Raw genomic sequence first — 22,940 nt, 5'->3', positions numbered from 1 at the left:
AGGCAATTTTTCCTCTTTGTTTTATTAGATTAGGCAACACTTTTATTTTTTTTTTAGCTTTTTTTTTATAGTTCCCTTATTTTGTCAATTAATTGATTTTCAGTTTCTATTTTGGTGATTAGTTAGACAATATTCATTTATGGTTTCTTAACATTTAGTTTTGGGTTGTTTTTTTTTTGGGGGGGGGGGTTCGATCATAGCTTTCAGGAAATCTAATAATCTTATCTCTCTTTTTAGGTTTTTTATTTTCTAACTCTCCTTCCCATCCCACTGCATTTTTCAGGCATTCTTTTACTTGGTTTCTTGGTGGAGTCCAGAGCCAGGTTCCTTGGAAGTCTCTAGGACTACTGCGGATTTCCCTTTAGTGTTAATTGTGATGGGGCTTTTGCAAAACAAAGATTAAAATAAGGGCATGGTGGGTGAAAAAGAATGATTCCAGCAGCAGATACCGTCAAAGCCGGTGATCTCTATGCTCACTCTCCAGGATCAGCCCTGTGGCTCTTACCCAAGGCCTCCTCCAGCTGCCCAAGATACTGGAAGTCAGGAAATAACTCCTCACTTGGTCCCCACTCCCAAATATCAACATGGATTGGGAAGCAAGAAACTGGAAGCTTCCCTTGGTATCCTTTCCCCCAGAACACAACAGGCTTTCAATTTTTTTTCTTGGGGAAAGGGGGAGACTGAATAAATGGACTATTTTTGGGGAGAGGGAGAAGCTGAATATTCCCTGTCCCGCCTGTTGGAGTCCCAATCTAAATCCAGCAGGACCAGGGAGGGAGTTTGGTGGTGATGGGGAAAGTGGAGACAGAAATGGGGAGAGACAAAGGACAAGCCAAGGAGAGAAAGGGAAGGGTCAGACTTGAAACATTTTTCATACCTATATATTTCACACCTATGGTCCCTGAGCGACGCAAGGCGTCCGGAGCTGAAAAATCCAAATCAAGACAAGACACAAATACCGGTAAGGACGGGTCACTGGTTTATTGCTTCCTTACTCTAGAGCCAACGTTGTAGTAAAGCAGTGGGAGACCAAAATGACTCGATTTTACATTCAGAGTGTAACGTGAATGGAGGACAAAGAAGCCCTCAATGGGAACAGACCCCTGGGAGTTTTCTCGGGAGGATGGAATGGCCCCAATGCAATGTCTGCACTCAGGGTTTTCTTCTCTACAGGTTCCTGGCCCAGTGAGAGGCAGGAGGACGTCTCTCTGGTATAGGAGGGATGTGGTGTGCTTTCAAAATGAAAGAACCAGAAGTGATTGATGAAATTCAAACCAAAAAGGGAATTGATTTAAACTTCCTCTCCTTCCTTAAACTCAGTGCTTATAGTCAATTTTTTTTTTTTTAAGATGAGTCTTTGGAAGACCCTACATGACGTTAAAATAATCACGTTTTCACGGGCAATTATTTTTACGCAAAGTATATTTTTATCCTGAGAATTACTTTTGTAATGTGGAGTCCATTGCAACAAAGAGAGAAAGGTGTATTTTAAAGAAGGCAATCCTTCCTTAAATTTAATTTTTATGATGGAAGTTGGGGGGGGAGAAGGGCAGGGAGGGGAGTCAGAATAATATGGTGGCAAGTTATACCAAACTCATAGTCGGGAGTATTCTGTTTAAGTCCTCATCCTGAAGACCACTAGTTCTATAAACAATGGGCAAATCTTTAAAATGGGAACAAAATTCATGCCATCTACCTCACAGATCAATTATGTGGGTAAGTGCTTTGTAAACCTTAAGGGGCTGTTAAATTATTATAATTGTAACACATTTAAAAATTCCCTATTGTGTCTGAAAATACTGTCCCAAAGAATGGGATGGGCACAAGAGGGGCGTGAAGCTGTACCACATGATGCAGCCACGCATAAATAAATAAAGGACACTTTACAATATGGATATAAACTCACTATAAAGCTGTAAATGTCACAGACATTTGGCAAGGTCAGAAATATTTGGCAGAGTCTAAAATTATATTGTTTCCATGAAACATTCATCATCTACATTGGTCAAAAGTACTAAGGGGATAGGGGATTAACAGTCAACAACAATGATGAAAACCCTTTAACAAAATGTTTATAAAAAAAAAAAATAAAAATAAAAAAGGCAACCCTCCCCCCAAACACAAAAGGTTAACAATTAAGCCTAAGATTCTGGAGTTTCACAAATGACCTCGGCCACCTCCGGTGGTTCTGTCATTTATAACAGGAGGAAGAGTGCCCCGGCTGTGCTCGGGACCAAGAGAAGGCCATGGGTAATGGCCAAGGGAATGACTGGAGAAAAGACTTTTTGGGCTGCCCCATCCGGTCCCTGTCAAAGGAGGCCCCTCCATCCCATCATGCTTTGGAAAAACCTCAGTATTTTGCATCTTCTTCTGCATGAGGTACTGAAGTACAAAGCAGGAATACAGCATAACATAAAAGTGCATTTATTCATATCAAAGGGCTATCTAAATATAGTATAGTAACCGGCACGGAGGGGGATAGATTTAGGGACTAAGAAGAAAAAAAAAGTAATTGAAGATCTCTCCCTCCGCCCAACTTTTTAATTGCATTTGTTTTAGGTAAGAAGACTTCCCATGATAACAAAAGCAAGAGTTTCCTCCCTGAGAAGCACTTTCTCCTTAGTCACATCCCGCTCCTCCATCTGCCTCCCTCGGCTTCGGCCTGGCCAGTCGTGCAGACGGTGCCCGAGTCCTCCCGGGGACGGTGCCCGGGAGGCCTTCCCTTGTCCCTTCCCATGGGGGGAGTTCATCCAGTCCCTAAGGGCAGCCGGCCGTTAGTTGTCTCGTGGGAGCTCTGGCTCTGCGAGCCCGGGATCGCCATTGCCCAGCTCAGCCGCCTTTTTCTGCAGCTTCTCCACCGTCTGCAGAAGGGCCGCCCTTTCCTGTTCCAAAGCCAAGGCCGTCTGCTTCAGTTCGTCCTCGCTGGCCAGGAGAATCTCAATGGTGGCTTCGAGGCTGTGGATCCTCCCGTTTGCCACCTGCAAAGCCAAGAAAGAACTTTATGGGAACCCGACTGCCCCGAGTCTTGTCCACTTCACTACTGTACCAGAGACTGGCCGCCCGCTCCAAACAGGGAAGCTGGCTTGGGGTGGAGGTTACTCTACTGTCCTCCATCTTCTACTTTCTGCTTATCCACACATTATCTATTGGGGAATGGCTCCCATCCATAAGTATTTGTATCAATTCCCAATATATCTTAAATATTCAATCTTTCTTAGAGAATAAAATCTAATTACATTATTTATGCAAAAAATTTTTTTTCTCATTTTGATGTGAAAGTTACCTCCTCAAACTTGTTCATCTTAGGAATTTTTATATCTAGGCCATGTAATGATTTGGGATTCATCGTGTTCTATTACGTGAGCTTTGATCTAAGCCTAATTTCTGCCAGACCACAGTCTTATTGCCAGTTATTTTTGACAAACTTTACTTCAGTAATTTGTGCCCTTCAATTTATTGAACACTATGTTACCATGGTTTAATTGCTTCTGGATCTGTACCTAATCCATTCCACTTACCAACTTAACTCTTTTTTAAGCAGTACCAGAGTTTGAGATTTGGTGGCCAGGCCCTCTTCATGCCCAATTCCCCCTTCTCTCTCATCCCCATTTATGGCCCCTGAGATTCTCAAGAATCTTGTTCTTCAGAACAAACAGTTTGACCTAGTTCTATAATTGAGTGTTTCTTTGGCAGGTTGGTATGTTACTGAATCTGTTGACTAATAGAGTCATTTCAGTTGTATCAGAACTTTCCAGCCATAAACAATTCTCCAGTCACTAAATCTTAATTTCTGTAGCGTTTTGTAGTTGTATTAATAATTCCCTTGGTCCTGGTGAGTGGACTCCCAGATTATTTGTATATTCTGTACTAAGTTTTAATCAGTTTCTTCCGCTCCCTGTTCCTTTCTGCTATAGCAATCGGCAGTGACACTAGACATAAAATTGTTTTACCCCTCTCCCACCCAATGTCTGAGTCTGGATTTGTACTCAGGTCTTGCAGACTCACTGCACCACATTTTAAAAATTCATTAAGTACTTCCTGTGCCCAGGATACTCTGCAAGGAGCTGTTACAAAGTTTTGCATGAAACAGTTCCACTACTTACGCCGTTTAAAGTTTAATATGATGGAAAAGAGGCCTGTAGAGGTAACTCTGATGTACATAACTTCTCACACATGAGAAGTACATCAGAGCTACCCAAGACAAAGTTCTATGCAACATTCAAGAAAAAAAAAAAACTCCCAAATATTTGCAGTCTTTAGTTACCTTTGTATGTCATGGTCAATGGGGTGTGAAAATAGGAACTTCTAGGTCTAGAGGATCAACATGTGTCACAGCTGGGCCAGTGACAGGTATTTAGTAAGATCCTATTTCTTCAGCTGCCCCTGAGTGTTACGCCTGGCTCCCTTGATCGGCTCCACTGCGCCCCTCCACCCTGCTTGGTTTTGGCCAACAAGTAGACCTTTAGTAGGACTTCCCTTCTGAGTCTCGGTTTAATTTCGAGGTGACTAGGGAAGGCTAACTGTAGAAGGAGCCAAGTTCTGGGATGCTCTGGCCACAGCAAAGGGTGAGGAGGAAGTCCGGCGGACGCCGTGTGGGAATGAGCCACAACGGACAGAAAGCTCCGGGGGCCCTTACCTGCAGTTCTTCCAAGAGGTCGAGGTTCTGTTTGCGCAAGCTGTTGTTGGTCTTTTCCAATTTGTCCATTCTTTGGTTGTCACTGAGTGGAGAGGAATCGATCAGTTCATCCTGAAGCACGTGGTATTCCACTTCATAGGCTTGTAACTGCCTGGAGATGTCCATCTCAAACACCTGTTGCACATGGAAGTGAAGTCAGGCACCGGGAATCACAAATATCCACGTGGTGTTTCTGAACCAGCATTTATTAAGCACCCATTGCATAACAATTCCAAAAGGACACTTTTTTTTAAAATTTATTTTCAAAACAGTTTTCAACACTTACCCTTGTAAAAACCTTATGTTCCAATTTTCTTTCCCTCCCTTCTCCCACCCCCTCTCCTAGAATCCAGTGTACAATTCTTCTATACACATTTCCACAATGTTTGTTGCACACATCAAAAAGAAGAAAAAAAAAAAAAAAACGAGAAAGAAAACAAAATGCAAGCAAATAACAAAAGAGAAAATACTAACATACATGTTTTATTTAAGCTTTGGATATGCCTCCTTCACCACCACCTCCACTTCTCACCGTCATCTTCCTACCTTCCCCTTCCCCTGTCCCCAGCTGGTCCCAACACATCTGATAATGAAATTTAAGTGTTTTTTGAATAAATGAATGCTTGGTTTTGTGCCGGGCCCTATGGGGGGGATACTAAAGAACCATGGTTTCTGACCTTGAGGAACAAAACCATTTGGATTAGTTATCACCACCCAAGCTCTATGAGAAGACATAATATATCAAACAACTAAATAACAAATTTAAAGCAGCAAGAAATCAGTTTCCATTACTACATAAAAGTTTGCTAGAGGATCATTTTTTCTACCAGGTAAAATTATACTTTTAGAGCCTGAAAAGACAGGCTAATTTCTTTCCTCTCAAAGTTTGCACCCTCAAATGCTACCACAAGGGGTGTTTTTAAAATGACCCACACCCTCATTCACACTGTTACTGGGTCAAAGTTTAATTATAGTTCATCACCAGAAGAATAGCTATGTAATAGAAGCATTTACTGAAAGACCCTCCTTAGAAGATGAAAAAAAAATGCAGAAATGGCTACAGAAACCAAATGTCACCCACATAGAGGAGTAAATGAGAAACAAAGCTCGAGCTGTCCTCCTTCCCATCATAGTAATAGTGACGGAAAAAACCACACATTAGAAAACTAACCCTAAAGCACAGAAGTGAATCAGTTGCTCATTGTTCTGTCTCTCTTGGAAGACAGTGCGACTTGGTGGATAGAATACTGAGGAGACTCGGGAGATTTTGGCTTTATTGCGGCTGAGGCTATTTTTTTCTCCTCTCATTGTTTCCCTGAAAATATTAATGTAGTGGTCTTCTCCTAGCACAGTTAAATGATGGCTTAAATGTATGTGTAGTTTGGGATTTCAATTAAACTGGATTTTCAATGAGGGATCCCAATATGTCACTTGGACAAGGAATTTACAGAGTGAAATCAAGGTTAAATATCCAACCACAAGGCTATCATCCGTCCTCCAATGCTGTGACTTTAATATGGTCACATCACTAAGAATGTATTTTAATCCCCTTTGAAGCCACACTTAAAATTGAAATTCCACCTTCTACACTTTCTTCTTGGGATGAAGTCTCTTTCCTAGTTTTCAATTAAGAAAATCACAATAATAAAGCAAATTAAATTTGGCATATCGATTTTTACTGACATACATAACTTAAAAGAGATAAAACACATGAGATTTATAAAGTATCTTAGTTTTCAAAGACTTTCGTGTTTTTTGCTGTGCCCTCACAATAACTCTAAAATAGGTTCGGATTATTCTCCCAGTCTTTCCGATGAAGCCGAGTCTCAGCCCACCATCGCAAGGAAAGGAGACTGAAACACAATACCTGCTTCTGTGACTCACCCATCTTCCCCCACTCCACAGCTGGCTTTCATTTTTACAGTGGGTGACAAAGAAACCACATTTCGCCTCCATAGGTAATTCAATTTAAGGCAACAAGGATACCCTCAAGGACAAGGAACCTAAATGTTTGAGAATCTAATTTGCCATTTTAACATAACAAAAAACAACTAATGGATTCCAGCTCTGAACAAAATTATTTCAATAGCTTCCAAACATTCACGGACGCCTCACTGAACAAAATCCAACGTTCAAGAATCAGACCATATAAAACAGGTGACCCGAGGCAACTTATTGCAGTCAAAGGCTTTGCTTTAGTCTGTATCTGCCACTCACTACTTGTGAAATGCTGGGTACATCACTCAAACCTAGGTGATCACTGAGCTCTGAGAATATGATATCTGAATAGAAATATAAAAGGATTCTCTGTAAGCTGCTTTAAATAATGTCCTTCCCAACTGCGTAAAATAGGATTACAGCTCAAGGAAAAAAAGAATCAATTCTCATACAACTTTCCAGGTACACAATGATTGTAGAAAACCAAGACAGAGGCGTAAATCTTTTAAGTGGTATGAAGCGTATGAGAGTGGGGGTGAGCACGCGGAGTCAAAGTACAGCTCTAGGAGCCAGAAGGGCTTTCTAAGGATGGCGGAGAACTGGACACGTTTATGGTGGCAAGGAAGGAGCTGGAGATAAGGAGAGAGAACGAAGACCCTTCTGGAGAAAAGGGAGATCTGTGTTAAGACTAAGAGGGTTCAGTCCTGGCTGAACAGCCAGACTACAACAATGTAATATGAACAGGCTGGTACAGACTTCTGAGGGGGTCTGTGAGGGAGTGCCCTAGTGAGCTGGCACGGTGACAGGGATGACAGTGCAGATGATGGTGCACGTGCAGGAGACATGAAGGCAAGGAAGGGGGTGGGCAGCAAACACACAGAATGACAGACGCCCCAAAAGAAGCTATGTGGCTTCTGCCTAAAAATCTGGCCAAGAGCAACCCAAGACAAGTCATTTAACTTTAGGGCATCTCCGTCAGGAGGCTTTTCCTTTCTTCAGGTCTCTGCAACTTCCACCTCAATGTCGGTCATCTTTGTCCCTCTTCAAGACCAGTTGGTTGGTCCAAATTAAGTACAATGTAATAAGGACACATTTTAAATTCTATAACTCAATTTAAGAAATTAAGTGCACAAATACACGACAGGAGTCATGGCAAGATCATGAAGATTTTGGTGCATTCAACACCCACATTAATTATTCTGGCACTTTTTATGTGCCAGAAACTGTCAGGTGCTTGGGATACAAAGACAAAAGGGAAATATTGTCTCCAAGGAAATCAATCTGGTCCACTGTCTATTACCACTGCTATGATCTCCAAAGTTACCCATCATTTCATTGCTACCTACAGGAGTCACCTCTCAGACTTCCTTCCTCAACTCCTGCCACGACTGATCATTCCCACCTTCCTACATGCCCTATCGCTCTGCTGGTTCCCGCTGCTCATGGACCACCATCCCTTCCACTGAAAGTGTCCCTTTCCTTCTGTCAAATCCAATCTTCCCCGATAGGAGAGCAGTGACTTTGCTCTGACCTATCAGAGAAGATCCAAGTTCCTCTGCAGGGAGGTCACTGGGAGAAAAAAAACCAGAGCTGAAGTCAGCCAACTAGGAAATGTATGATGAGATCAAAAGATGAGCTTCCCATAACTGGAAGCATTCAAACAGACAATAACTTGCCAGCTGTCCAGGGATGCTTTTCAAGGGAAAGTGGGAGAATGAATTTGATGGCACTGTAATGCATATGGTTATATAAGCTAATTTATGCTGCTCTTGGGGAATTACCGAGTTTCCATGAAACCCGAGATGGAAGTTAAATATTTGGAGAGTTCACCAGGAAGGGATTTTAATTTAGAGGCATAATAAAACAGTAAACCAGTAATTGTTGAAAACCTACTGTATGTTAGGAGGTAATGAAAAAATTAGAAAAGCCCACAATCAGTCTAGAGTCTATGACTAAACAAATTGTGGCACATAAATAACGGAATATTACCATGTTGGGAAAAAAAAAAAAAAAACAAGCATGGTGAGAGAAATACAAAAAGATTTACATGAATTGATGCAAAGGAATGTAAGTAGGGCAAAAAAAAAAAGTGCATGAGTAAAATGGTAGAAATAGAAAGAACTCCTACACACACAAAATTGCTAGTGTTAAATTATAAAAAAATAAACTTGTCCTTAAAGGGGGTCAAGGCCTACGGTAATTTCTCTTCTCCCTGGTAGTGTATCACCTTTATAGAATTTTTTCCCTATTTCTCTTTCTTTAAACAAAGTATTTTGGGGGGTACAAAGGTGGGGGGTAGAGGACAGATTTAAGGGGAAATCTAGATGATGTAAAAATACCAAGAAAAAAAATTTCTAATATAAGAATTACACACATTTAAAAGGGTTGTTCTAATAATATAGACTAGGGAAAAAAAGGGATAACAATGCCGGGCATGGCACAAGAGTATGGATGGAGGTGAAATGGAAAGTCACACTCAGAGAGTAAGCCACTGTGCTCACGCACGAGGAGATCCTTGGTCAGCCACAAATGGGATTCAGGGCTCTGAGGTCCCATACGAGTCTCAGGGTCTGTCATATGGGAAATCTTTCCCATCGAGCCGAAATCTGCATCCCTGAAATTTGCTCATTTGTCCTAGTTTTAAAATTTAGTCAACCAAAATATTTAGTTGCCAACCACAGTTAGGTAACATTCATTACATTTTCCCTACCTACCAAGTATGCATTATATCCAATATAGGATTACCATTAAAAGTTAAAAATGGAAACACATTAATATCCCTTGTCAATCAAACCCCTAAGCCATATGAAAAACCTTGAATAACGTTTATATATTTCAGAAGAGTGAAACATTCTAAGTCCTAAAGACTACTATAACTGTACACCAGTTTTTCTATTTATATATATATATATATATGTATTTAAGCCTCACAGGCATTTTTCTACTGGCAATTCTTACCAATGAACTCACTGGTTGGCAAATAAAAACTAATTATCTACTAAGTGCAAAGTGTTGTATGAGATAATTTCTAATGCAAGACATAATCCCCGCTTCCCAGGATCACCTTCTGATCGCAGAGAAGTCATTGTTTTTGAAATCTGTAAATGCCCATATTCAATCATACCTGATTTATGGTCTTTTCCATTTGCACCAAGCCCAGGTTCGGTAGTGTATTTTTAATAAATTCTACTATATTTTCTAAGTTTTCATGTTGCAGAATCAAGGGTTTATGGCTTCCTAGAAGACTTAAAGCCACTTTAAATATGACCTCTGATCCCTGAAGAAAGAGCATATCTGGAAAAACACAGAAAAGAAAGTTAATACATCAAAACAGCTTCTGATGAAATAACATACTATTTAGCCAAAGCAGACATTCAGTTATACATTACAGAATCACAAAAGTTTACTTTTTAGCTCTGTTTGCATTTTGTTGCAGGCTTAGAAAAAGCCCAAATTCTTCTAACTTTATTTCCATATTTTTAAATATTTTAACATGCTTTAGATAAAATAGTGAGAAAAATTTTGCACTCTACATTTATGATTGTAAGATCACATACAACTTGAAGTCAATGAAGGCCTAATATTCACTAACACCCCCTCCAACATATGTACTTCCATACAGCTACATATTTATATTAAAAGCATTTGTATATATTGCTACTACTTGTAGTGATGAAGAACTAAATACAAAGTAATTCCCGCTAATAGGAGAATGGATAAGCAAACTGTGGTAAATGAATGTAATGGAATAATATTGTGATAGAATATGAAGAGAAGATTCATGAATTGATTCAAAGTGAAGTAAGCAGTACCAGGAAGACAATACATATAATGGCATATAACAATATATATGAGGGGGAGAGGGAGAAACAAAAACAAATCTGAAAGCTACCAAGTTGATGAGCAATCTTGGCCCCCAAGATTCTGAGGGGATGAGGAAGAGTAGGGAAGAAAAATGATTATAGGAGTGGGACACTGTCAGAATCTTTCAATATGTTGGTTAGTTTGACTTAATGTTTGTAATCATAAGAGACAGATGAAAGGAGGAAGAGGAAGAGGAGGTAAGGACTACCAAGGAATTATTTCTGGGGATGGGCCAACTCGTATGGAAAAAGCGCTTTAGATGCCTTTGATCACTGAGAAGTTAGAGCCAAGGTCGGAGCAGCCAAGGACAATAGTTTACGAAGTCCAGAAAGACGATGGTGGATCCAGACAGACTACTATCCCATAGACTTGGAGGATTCTGCACAAGGTGAAGCAAAGGTAAGCTCAACTGGCAAAGAGCACTCAGACTTTTCCCAGAAAAAGTGCAATCAGAAGACTTCAATAGAGAACAATGATCAAGGTCTTAAATGAAAACTTGGCACATGGAAAGTGCTTCAGCATGTTAGAAGACATTTGAGTCACAACCCCCTGACCATGCTATGTGAGGCCTTCAACTCCAACTGGCCCTTGAAGAACCCCAATGGCCCTCGAGCTCAGCTCATATGTGCAAAGAACTTCCTTCACCTTTATAATCTATCGGACAAATGATTTATCTATTCTCTTTATGAAGACCTAAGGAGGGGGAATCTAAGCAGCTCATTTCCACTCAGCCAGTTTAAATTGAGGAAATTCCTTCTGATCATGGGTCTAGGTAGGCTTGTTTACAACTGCTCTAGTTCCACTTATTTTGACTAAATAGAAAAAAAACCCTAGTTCCTTCCAATATCTGAGAAGCTGTCATGCCCATCCCAAGTCTTCTCCAGGCTCCAACTGTCCAGGTATGTTTAGGGTTGACTGATGATGAGAGCAAATGTATAATAAAGACCTACAAAGTGAACCTGATTAAGCATTCTGCTATTGAGTACACAACTGTACCCTGTCCCAGGGCATGCGTGGTTGCCCTGTGAGCCTCAGAGAGCAGTGGGTTCTGTGCCATGCTTGGCCATCTCCTGCCATCAAAATCGCTTTTTAAATGATATAAATGAGCTGTACACGAGTTCTAGAGGCTGAAGATGGTAGTAGATACCTAAAAGAATTGAACCGGAGGAAAGGACTATAGACTTAAATTGCTTCTTTGGAGATCCTAAGCACCAACAAGTCTTGGAAGCTAGTATGTACAGATTGTTATCTAAGGAGAAAAGAAGAATATACAATTTCCAAGTGCAGAGGTTCTTAATCTTTTAAAAAAAATACTTAATTCTCCCCCAATTACATGTAAAAACAATTTTTAATGTTCACTGGGTGTTTTTTTTTAAGTTTTGAGTTCCAAATTTTACCCCAAACAACCTCCAGCCTCAGATGATTACCAATGCATGTATTTTCTTTTTTGTCTCCCCCCTCTCCCTGACCTTCCAGCAGTCTGGTGAAGGTTATGGTACCACAAAACAAAATATAGGATCATTATAGAAATCCAAGTCAGTGATAAAACTAAAGCTTACAAATGTTTTCTCCATCCGACTTCACAGGCTTCCTGAAGCTTATTTCCCAAAGTGGTCTCTGTTCTAGGTTAAGGACCCCTGTCACCGACCCACCCAACTAAGAAACTTAAACTAAGAAACAGCGGCTAGAACAGAGTTTCCCAAACTGCAGGCTCTGCTTCCTCAGTGGGCCGGGAGATTCTCTTGCTCAACATGAAACAATGCTAAAATTCTGGGATATTTTCAAGTTTTCTCCCCAATATACAGAATTTTCTCAATGAAATCAAAGTCCAAATCAAAGTTAAGCGGATTCACTCCCACTTCAAGTTCAGGCAGTGCATTTATCCAATGCAAGATTAGCTTTGAGTCAGTATGTGCTGGAGATGTACACAATCTGCCATTCTCACCATCAGTGTGGGCTGGCGACACAGTTGGGCTGTGCACTGCTGTTTGCTATATCTGAATGTGCATGTAATGCATAAGTCAAATAATTCTTGTGTGGAAGTAAAAGTATAACATTGTAGATTTCTTGATGCCATTCACTTTGTGAATGAGCTTAAAGAAAATCGGCAATTTAAAAAAATACATGTGCTCATTTAAAATATTCATTAATTAAATTCATGCGGTATTACAAAAATCGTAATAGAAGCTTAATTTTACTTGAATGAAAATTAAAAATCCGCACAGCCTGTTTTATATAGTATAAGAGGGGAGGAATCATTTTGGGGATGTGTGACAGACCAAGATTTACTTAAAATTTAGCACTGGGCTAAGGAATGTTTTAAAACACGACTGCTTTGTCAGGATTCATTCTGATTAAAGATCAAGATTTTAAATGAAAACTTAGCACCATGTGAAGAAGACACATAATCTGAGTCACAAACCACCGACCATGCTAAGTGAGGCCTTCAAGTCCAACTGAAGCAGCACTCAGCCTTACATATACTTATATAATACGTGCATAGATAATGCACTGGAGCAATGTCCTGGTCCAAAGAGCCAGCATTCCCTCCCTTCCTCCCTCCCAGACTGTGGAAGCCCCACAGGTCACCACACAGTTTATCGGAAGAGGTAATTAGGTAGAGGCGAGCTGGGCCATCTTTGTGCTTCAGACATCTGGGGGCTACTTAGCTGATATGAGGGTAAATCAACAGCAGACTATCCTAACTCCTAAAAAGAGAAATTTAAAAACAAAGTGAGCCAACATTATTTTCTTCATCCATGAAGACCAGGCATCTACTACCAAGGTGTGAGGCTGGATTTGGAGCCGGGCTGGGGTTCCAAAGCTTGTCACCAGGTAAGTTACTCAGTTATTCTGGGTCCCAGTGACCCCCTTATGATGTAATCTGGACTGAACTTTGACCATTTCTAAATCTATGACCTTGTGATCTATCTACATCTGGCAAGTCATTATGGGACTAGGAGTTTATGAGAAAAAAAATTTGCTTGGGATCCTAAACTGATCCTAATTATTCCACTGAGGACTATTGTTATAAAAAGTTCTGCTATTTAGAATAGGAATTATATGGTTCCTCCTCACCATTAAAATAAAATTATAACAAAATAAAATAAATAAAAAGATTAAAATTAATTATTAAAATTAAATTAAATTTAATTCCCAATTCCCCTAAGCAGGTTAGCCAAGCACTCCGATGGGGCAAGATTCTGACTGTCTGGAGAAATCCTTGGGGCTTCCCTTCCCTCTTTTTGCTTTGCCTCTTTTCCAAAGATCTACTGGCCAAGAGTGGCTTTTATGGAGCCGGAGTAAAGGCAGTGGCTGAATGCAGCCGCCACTTTGTAAATTATCTGGCAGGAATACGTTGCTTTGGGGTCACTCTGTATCAGTACTCTCAGAAACTCCTTGATTTGAGAGTGGGATTTTCCAGCCGGGGAAAGCTCAAAAAGGGGATGGAGAGAACCTTTCTGCTGTACTTCTCTCACCACTTCAAATCTGTCCCTGTTTGTTCCTCTTAAACAGCCAGGATCCTGTAACTTGAGATACGATCACATTGCACTCAGCAATGGGGGAATGAGACAAAAGGATAAAAAAAGCATCAGCAACCCTCAGGTGAATCACAGTTTGGGAAGAATGTCCCCGCGCCATAAATCACACACACCACGTGAGCAAGGATCATTTTCCACGTTCACAGTCTCTCCGAATGGCTCACTACAAAGCAAGGTATTTAAATGACAACTTTCATTTGTCTCTCTGATCAAATAGTCACCCCCTTGAACCTCAGTTTCATCATCTGTGAAGTGGGGATAATAAAAAACCACCCACCTTTCAGAGTCTTTGGGGGGAGTCAAGTGAGACATAGTTCTTGGCAACCCCCCCAAAGCTCTCCATCAACGAGGGGCTTGTCAAAGCTTGGGCAAGAAGACATCTGTTCTGTTACCCAATACGGGAGGAGGTGACTAAGCAGGAGCAAGGAGGCAGGGGAGCTGGGGCTGAGAATCAGGAGCCGGGCAAGGTGAGGGCGATCAAGCTGGCGGGCAGCTGCCCCCGAGGAGGCGCCCGCTAATCCAAGGTGACCCCTCCCCCTCGGAGCGAGCCAAGCTTGGGATCCGTGCAGCCTCAGAAACCTCTTACTTCCACATGAAACAGGGAGCTGGGAACAAAGGCCCATTTGTTTAAGAGTGTATCCAGCCCTAAGTCTTGTAATGAAGTGGGCCGAGGGCCAGAGGAATACAATGTATAAATGGCAGGCTCTGGGATTGAAAAGTCCAGCCCGGCACAATCTTGGAACAGGATATTCATTGTTCCCCGAGCCGCTGCCCGAGCTAGGCCAGTACGAGGTTGGGGGAGCCCACCTTTGCTGCAGGACCTGCTGTGGGGTGCTGAAAGGTGGGAGAGACGCGTCCAAAGGGGAGCCTCTGTAACCACACACCCTGGCTATAAACCAGTCTTTTAGTGCACTTGGGAATACCTCAGGAAAAACCCCGTGGGAAACCCAGAGGAGAGGGTGGAAAAAGGTGCCCAGGAACAGCCCCCCTCAGTTCTAGAGGCCTCACGGTCCTTCTTGGGCACTCTAGTGAAGCCATGGACTCCTTATCAGAATGCTGAGATGCGTAAAATGAAACATACGGTTACACAGGAAGTCAATTCCATGGGGTGGGGAGGGTGGACACACACACACACACACACACACACACACACACACACACACACACACACACATCTGCGCAGAGGCAGATGAATGGGGTGACCTCTGAAGCCCCCTGAAAGCCCGCCAGGCCCAGGAGTCAGCGCCGCACCGCCCTTGGGTTTTCCTGCCACGCAGAGAAATTAGTGGCGTGCACTGCTTCCTAGCTAGTGGTAGAACTCCTTCCCCTTCCTGGAGTCCTCCCTCCCAGGTCTGTGGGGAAAATGAGCACGATGGAGGTCTGATCAGAACGGACACAGCCCACCTGCAGAAGGCCATCTGCTCCGTGTTCCCCACTTTCCTTCACCGCCACCAAGCTCTCTAGCCACATCCAGGCTGTTTTCCATCACCTGAGAGGCAGGTGAAGGGACACTTGTCCCCCACTGGGGGTGAGCAGTGGGTGACCGCCGCTGTGCCCATCCCACACACTGCGACATGCCCAGCCAGCCCAGGTGCCACCTCCTCCGGCCTGGTTAAGGAGGACTCTCACCCCTTTGTCTGCAAAGCGGATGCTTCACTACAGGAGACAGAAACGTCTCAATGACACAAGAGGTACTTATGGGGCAGAAGAAGCAACTAAAACTGACGCGCCCACACCCCAGTGACACAATTTTCCTAATGCTGCAAATGGATTTCCACGTCACATAATAAGCTCTTGTGTGCTGTCACCATCCAATGATTTTAGTAACTGAAATTTTGTTATAAAAGTGAAGGTGAAATGAAAAAACCTGATTTTATCAACTCCGACATGAAAGCACAGCAAACAGTTCCTGCTCTCAAGGAGTTTATAGGCTAGCTGCGCATTCGATAAAATATCTTTCATTAATTAAAAAAAACAGGACTAGAAGGGTCTTTTAAATATGATCAAAAGTAGGTATACACATACCTTTATAAACTGAAAACCACTAAAAGCATTTGTAGTTTAGAACAAATTTAAAATAGGTATAAAATTTAGAAGAGGAACAATTTGAACGTTTACTGATCCCATTTTTAATAATCAGAACAAATGGGGAAAAAAAAGACAAACATTGGAGACATTAAAACGTCTCTTAGGAGACATATGTAGAAGGCCTGGGTCGTAAAGCTAAGCCACAAAATCATCCGAATTGTCCTCATTTCTATTCCTCACGATAATCAGTCAGTAAGTGTTTATCAAGCCCCTCTTATGTACCAGGCACTCGGCTCAGGGCTGAGGGCACAAGAAGGAAAATAGCAGCAAAAAACGTAACATAAGTGGGCACAAAGTTACCCTAACATGCAAAAGGGCAATGACCACTATCAAAGTGACTTTACGGTAATTTTGAAAGAAATCAAAAAAGAATTAAAGAAATGGAAGCTATTTCCTGCTAATGATTAGGTGGAACAAATATAGTAAAAATATCAATACTTGTGAATTCTGTAATGTGATACCAATAGGCTATATCTGAAATTCATGTGGAAAAAAAACTGGCAAGAATATTAAGAAATGCCAAGAAAAAATGGGGCAGGAAGACTAGCACTCTCAGATTTCAAAATGGCCACAAAGCAACAAGTAAAAACTGTCTGGTGCTGGAAAAGGAACAAGAAACAGATCAATGGGAAGAAATAAAGAACCAGAAATAGAACCAGCTGTATATACCAGGTTAATGTTTACTAAATCCTGCTTACAATTCACTGGGGAATGGACTCGTTTAAGTAAAAAGGGCTGGAAAGAGACAGGAGAGCTGTCCGGCCAAAAAGAGGGAGTGGGGAGAAGGGAGTGGGGCTCCCCACTTCCCACCCTCCCTGCACCACAGTTCTGGGAGATGAAGAAGCGGTGCAGTGGGGGGAGCACGGAGAGGAGGAAGAAGGTGGGGAGGATGGAGTTCAAGGGTCTTGTGAGGTCCCTTCTGACTCTAGTTACAGGACTACGATCCAGTGGGCCAGCAATCTTTTTTTGAAATCTTAAAAAAAAATGGAAGACAGACATCAGCTGAAGTGGAACTAAAGCATGAAATGATAATGAAACACTAAATAAGATTGATTCTAGCTGGGTTCATGCCCCCCCCCGCCCCGTTAATGTGCTAACAGGAGCCTGTCCTGTGACAAGCCTGATCTACACCGCCCCAAAGGATCTAAGAAAATTCCTGTGGGGTAAAGAGGATGAAGGAGAACGACTGGACGATAGGACGCCAGGGACCGATCTGGCAAAGACCGGAGGAGGGCACGGGCCTGGTTTGGACAGGCAGAGGTTGAGGCTGCCGGAGAGCATCCTGAAGACTTCTAGAAATAGGCAGCGAGACTTAAATCTCAAGGTCTCACTTTAGTGACGGCAGCGACCTCCTCCAAGACAGAGGGAGCGAGGGCAAAGAGCAGAGGCGGGCCCTCACAGAACCCCAGGAGATGACAAAGGTGGCGGAGGGGCGGGAAAGTGCCCGAGCCTGGCCTCCTCCAAATTAGGAAGCAGGGCGCCGAGGCACCGGACGCTTCAGATTCTGCACGAGTGAGCAGCACAAAAGCACCGCCGGGAAGCGAAGGCCAGAACGAGCGGCCCTCATCGAGCTCCCGCTCAATGGCCAGTCCAAGAAAGCAAGGGGAGACCAAGCACGCGGAGGAGAGGCGGCTGGCCTCGAGCCGAAGGGCAGCCCTCCTGCAGAAGGGACCGGGGCTGGGCCAGCCAGAGGGCAGGGGGCGAGGGGAGAGCGCGCCCCCGGCCTGGGAAACGGCCGGGGCAACGGAGTCGCCTCACGTGGGACAAAAGGCAAGACTGTCAGATCGTGGAGTACACAGAGAAGGATGAGGTGGGCAGAAAGGGGCCGGGCTGAGGAGGTTTTGTCAATTCTAGTCGCACGTCGGCATCCAAGATCATGTAAGGTCTCTCACTCCTAGGGCAGCCGAGCTTTTAATATGGTATAAAACAGCACAGCATAGGTGCAATACACGTATCACAGTGTAATATAGCACAGCAGACGTGGATAGGGGGAATGAGGCGCCAGATGATCCCCAAAGAACCTTGACAAAGCTCACCAAAGACTCGGGCCACAAATCCCAATGGGAACTGGGACGCAAACATGGTCAGAAACCAGGGGGCGGCGTAGAGGCTGGGGCAGATCTCATGCTCCTCCAGGTGATTGTAGAGGTCTCTGTGGTAATCATGGAGAAGTCTGGAGAGCTGGTACATCTGGATCTGAGGGAAGCAGACATCATCAGAATACACATCATGTGAGACCCAAGACCGCCCTTCCCTGGCTTTACTGAGCAGCTCCGGGCCCCGCTTCAGAGAGCCGTCGGCGTTCCCCAACTCCAGGCACGCACACATTAGCATTTATACAGCACTGACTGCATATTACTTAAGTATTAATATGCCCATTTTACACATGACCAAACTGAGGTAAACAGAGGTTCCACAGCTATTACATGTCTGAGGGCCGAGAAAAGAATGCCAGGTCTGAAGTCAGGAAGGCCCGAGTTCAAACACAGACTCTGGCATTTCCTGGCTGGTGTGACGCTGAGGCAAATCACTTCCCTCAGTCTGCCTCAGTTTCCTCCTCTGTAAAATGAGCACTTCCCAATCTCTGCTAAGAAAACCCCACACGGGGTCACCGAGAGCTGGACCCAACCGTTTTACCTCATGTGCATTTGTGGTGACACGGGCCGTGGGCCAAGCCTCCCTAATGCCCATTTCTATAACATGGTCTCGCATTATCTCAAAACCCCAAGTCACTCTTGTTACTGTGGCCCAGGAGCCCCTCTGCACTTTTTCAGTAAAATTAGCTCCTCTAGAGATATTTCCCCTCTCAGGAAATCTATTTTAGTTTCTTAAGAATCAAAAGCCCTGTGGCTAATTTTTTTAGCCAAGAAAACCACGACCCAGCATGGTTGTCAATTCTGTCCAAATCTGGACGCCCAGGGGCCCTGGCCCTGGCCCAGGAAGGAACAGGGGCTAGGGTGGGCTAGACCATACTGGGCTCTTTCTCACTGGGTGCTGGATAAATGCTCCTAGAACCAGCTGGGAGAGCAGGAAGCCCCAGACAGGTCTTAAGTTCCATACTATTTTCTGAGGCGGTCACTTCCCTTTAGCATTTCCATATAATCATCATCTAAAATAAGCAAACAAACAAACAAAAAAGTCAACACTAAAAGAGCAATGTAACAAAAAATAAGCTCCATAAATTTCATAAACTTGGGCTTCAATGTCATAAAATTGGCTTCATGGCTGCTAAAAGCTCCTATTTCTGGTCTTAAAATGGTAACATTCATGATAATGTGGAGAGAAAAGAAGACTCTGAAACTACTTGTGGAAAGTGTCTGTTGGGCCAAAAGTTCCCTTTTAGGAGATTCTGGATTCAGAACTGAAGTGGAGAGATTTTAATGGCTTAAGTCTGATGCCCTGAAAATATTTGGCTCAAGTTTATCCTTCCCAAGATCTTACTTAATAACTTGTTTGTACCCTGCAATAGGAAAGTCAAAGTTGCATCAAATCTTCCCAAACAATTTTAGGTACGTGTCAACTTCCCTATATTTTCAACTCATTTGCCTTCTATGGAAGTAGGAAGAAAAGATTCATTTTCTTAAAAAACAAAACAAAAAAACCCCAGGATTATTAAACAACCGATGTTGTAGATGCAGTTTACTCAGCTATTAGTGAAGCTCTGAATAAGGTTTCTCACGCTATTTTTGTAGAGATGGGGAAGAGGCTTGGATCAGATTAGGATACAACTAGATGGATTCCACACTGGGTGAGGGGCCGGGGGCCCCTCATGGAGTCTATACCGCTTAACATTTTTAGCAGAGATTTGGATAAAGGCCTCAGGGGCGCATTCAGATTTACAGCTGACATCAAGCCGCGGCTCAGGCTAGAGCAGGGCTTCTCACACTCCTTCCGCTGGCAAGTCCTCTTTGCCAGAACTATCTTTACGTCACCCCGGGTATAAAGGAACACAAAATGGGTATACAAATCAAACATTTACTGATCATAAGTGTGACCCACAGTTTGAAAAGCTGGAGGCTGGAGCACAAAGCTATTTACTGACTGTGATGAAAGTATATTATAAATGAAAATGTTTCTGGTCAGTAGGTGGGGCTTGGCAGAGAAAGTCTGATAAGAGGTACAGCGCCGCCTTACAGGCCAGACTATATCCCATAGGAAGCCAATTTATGATGTCAACCCCCTAAGAGTGTATGTCCTCTGTACATCAGCCTGTGGCCTAGGTCATATTTGTGGAATTAGCCACCACAGTGATCTGTCATGGTGTCTGTCTCCTCCCGTCCCCCGTGCCTCATGCTATCTGTCTCCTCCTTATAGCTAACTTGTAGGGTGCTAAACTCCTCGGTGAGTATGTCTGCCAGTCAATGGCATATTCCCTTTCTCCTGGTTACTTGTGAGTTCCACTTGCATTAATTGTTAAACTCCTTTCCTTGCTAACTATATGCTCTCCCAAATCTGTGACATTTACTATTCCTGGGCTCTATTTTACTTTACTTTGTCTGTAACCTCTTCTCATAAATAAACGTACCTTTTGCGAGGAGAAAGGCCGCTGAGTTCTTCAAACATGAATTGCTCCCGAGCCCCAATTTAGGTACCAAATGCTCACACCAATCTCCTCATTTGCTGCTAAATGCAATTTTATCATCTGATGTCTACCAAAATCTCGTCCTTTCTAATGAATGGACACTAACTGCACTAGCCCCGAGAAGCGGGAGGTAAGTAAGCAGGCATCTCGAGCAGCTTCCCTGGCTAGGGGGAGAGAGTAAGAGTTACCTGGACAAACGGTGCCTACTTGTGCATCTAAGAGGATGTAAGAGGGATACCTGTAAAATAATCATGTCTTCTCGATACTGTTTCCGGAGCCCCATGTCAAACATTAGAAACTTCAACATTTTAAACGCGTCCTCTTCACTCATATGAAGGAGCAGAACGCCTGCTACAAAGCTCAGACCCTGGCAATAGCCGACCTCCTTGTCTAGCAGCGAATAGGCCTTCAGAATATTATAGAGGGACAGCTGGCCGGCTCCCAGCTGTGCCGCAAAGTATGGATGTGTTGGAAACGTCCGACCTGTGGAAACAAATTATATCAGTCACCACTCACAGAGCCTAGAAATTTATCTTACCAGGTTTAATAAACGGAAACTTTTGGAACTTCTGTCATCTTTTAACACCGTTTGTACTAAACATCTGTGTCTTGTTGGTACCGAGTGGTATGTGCCTTCCCTTCCATATTAAAAAAAAAAAAAAAAATCAGATGTTTTCACTGCTTGTTTTAAAACGTCGTTACCCAGGTTACAATACTAATACAATGGCAACCTAAATCTAAGATTTCTTTCCCTGCGCTGTAACCGTTCTTTTGGGCATTAATCTTGATAATAATCACCCCAAGAAACACTATTAGCTTTCCCTATAGGACTAACACAGAAATCTAATCAGCTTTTTACTAGAAAGAATCAATCTAAAGTCTCTGTGGATGCTCTGAAATGCCTCAAATAGCAGCAGGTATTTAGGTATTTTTCTAAACAAAACATACATTTGAAAAAAAAACATTCTTTGAAAGTCCGGAGGGCCAGAGAATTTTCAGCCAATGCCAGTGTCCTGAGGAGGATTAAATACCTCTTTTGTCTAGGAGGCTTTGGAGCGAGCCCACCCTTCGCCTCCTGGCACGTGACTCCCAGGCTCCTGAGAATCTGTTCCCAGATACCCTGAGAGCGCTGCTCTACAAAACAGATGGTGGGAGCCGGCTTACCCAGGGAAACGAGTCTGAATTAGAGATTTGATTTCCTGCTTCCTAGATTGGTAGAGGCTGGGGGCGAGTCTATCCTAAGCCAACTTTCATCTCTGGACGCCTGACGTGAGCAGTTTACTTCTGTTCCTTACGAGGACAAAACGAAATTACAACTGGCTTAAGATTTATTTATATTTGAATTAACATGATTGCAGTTGTCTCCTGACCAGTTTCCATGCCTCTGGTCCAACGGATCTTCTCCTTTCATAAACGTTGCTCTCAGAGGCTCATTCTAATCAGGCAAGTCTCATCAGTATAGAATTCCTCCCGGTATTCCCCCCTTAGCCCCCTACCACTCAATGCTCTAGTCTGGACTGTGTCCTCCTCAGAGGGACACACCTAGAGGGAGAAAGGCACATTCCATACAACCAGATGATCAGGAAAAGGATCTCAGGCTCGGAAGCCAGCCTTCACCCAATTCACGAGATCTTGTAGGAATCTCCTGGCACAGAAGCCCCCATTCCCAAGAGGGTCCTCCCGTGTTCTCGGGCTCAGAGCCCATCCAGGTGGACCCCCCAGTCATTCTTACTCTGCGGTCCTAGAGCACACCCAAGTTTCAGCAGGATCCACTAAGCATGGGCAGAGGAGAGCTATGGCTAACATGGAGCACATAGCATCAACCATTCTACAGCACTTCAAGGTGAATAAGATAGCGCCATGATCATTCCCATCTTACAGATGAGTTAACTGAGGAGAAATTAGGTATGCCGGCCAAGCGGCACGAGGCCAGTTCCAAATCTACACGGAACATCAATCCCAGTGTCCCGGGAGCAGCTGGCTGCGCCTGCTTCTGTCCCCAAGCTCAAGGATCTTTCCCCAGCATCATCACTTGCCCAAACCAGATGTGCCATCTTCTTTTTGGGAGGCTTCCCTGAAAGCCATCACCAGTTTTCCTCTGCCTCCAGAGAACGTCTCCCAAGGCTGCCACAACGCGCCAGGATGCACGCATAATGACAGCACTGATCCTTGCGTAACCCCCCCACCCCCCCAAGATGGCAAGTAATCCAGTATGTGTTATACGTGTTAAAACATATGTGTAAACATTTAT

The 22,940-nt window shown here is 43.3% G+C and overlaps 1 protein-coding gene across 6 annotated transcripts in view; it reads right to left on the bottom strand.

The window, feature by feature from the left end:
- Positions 1–960: 960 nt before the first annotated feature.
- Positions 961–22,940, bottom strand: part of TBC1D1 (TBC1 domain family member 1) — a 212,303-nt gene continuing 190,323 nt past the window's right edge. For all 6 annotated transcript variants that reach the window (XM_074272353.1, XM_074272354.1, XM_074272355.1 and 3 more), the window contains 5 exons: positions 20,928–21,172; positions 18,144–18,303; positions 9,738–9,907; positions 4,637–4,810; positions 961–2,978 (listed from right to left, as the gene is read on the bottom strand). In XM_074272353.1, the coding sequence (XP_074128454.1) occupies positions 2,775–2,978; positions 4,637–4,810; positions 9,738–9,907; positions 18,144–18,303; positions 20,928–21,172 (953 nt within the window). In that variant the 3' untranslated portion in view covers positions 961–2,774. The remainder of the gene's footprint in view (positions 2,979–4,636; positions 4,811–9,737; positions 9,908–18,143; positions 18,304–20,927; positions 21,173–22,940) is intronic.

This window comes from Sminthopsis crassicaudata, chromosome 6 (genome assembly GCF_048593235.1).
Source record: "Sminthopsis crassicaudata isolate SCR6 chromosome 6, ASM4859323v1, whole genome shotgun sequence".
NCBI lineage: Eukaryota > Metazoa > Chordata > Mammalia > Dasyuromorphia > Dasyuridae > Sminthopsis > Sminthopsis crassicaudata.
Note: the sequence above shows the minus strand (reverse complement) of the source record. Positions and strands in the feature narration are given on the sequence as shown.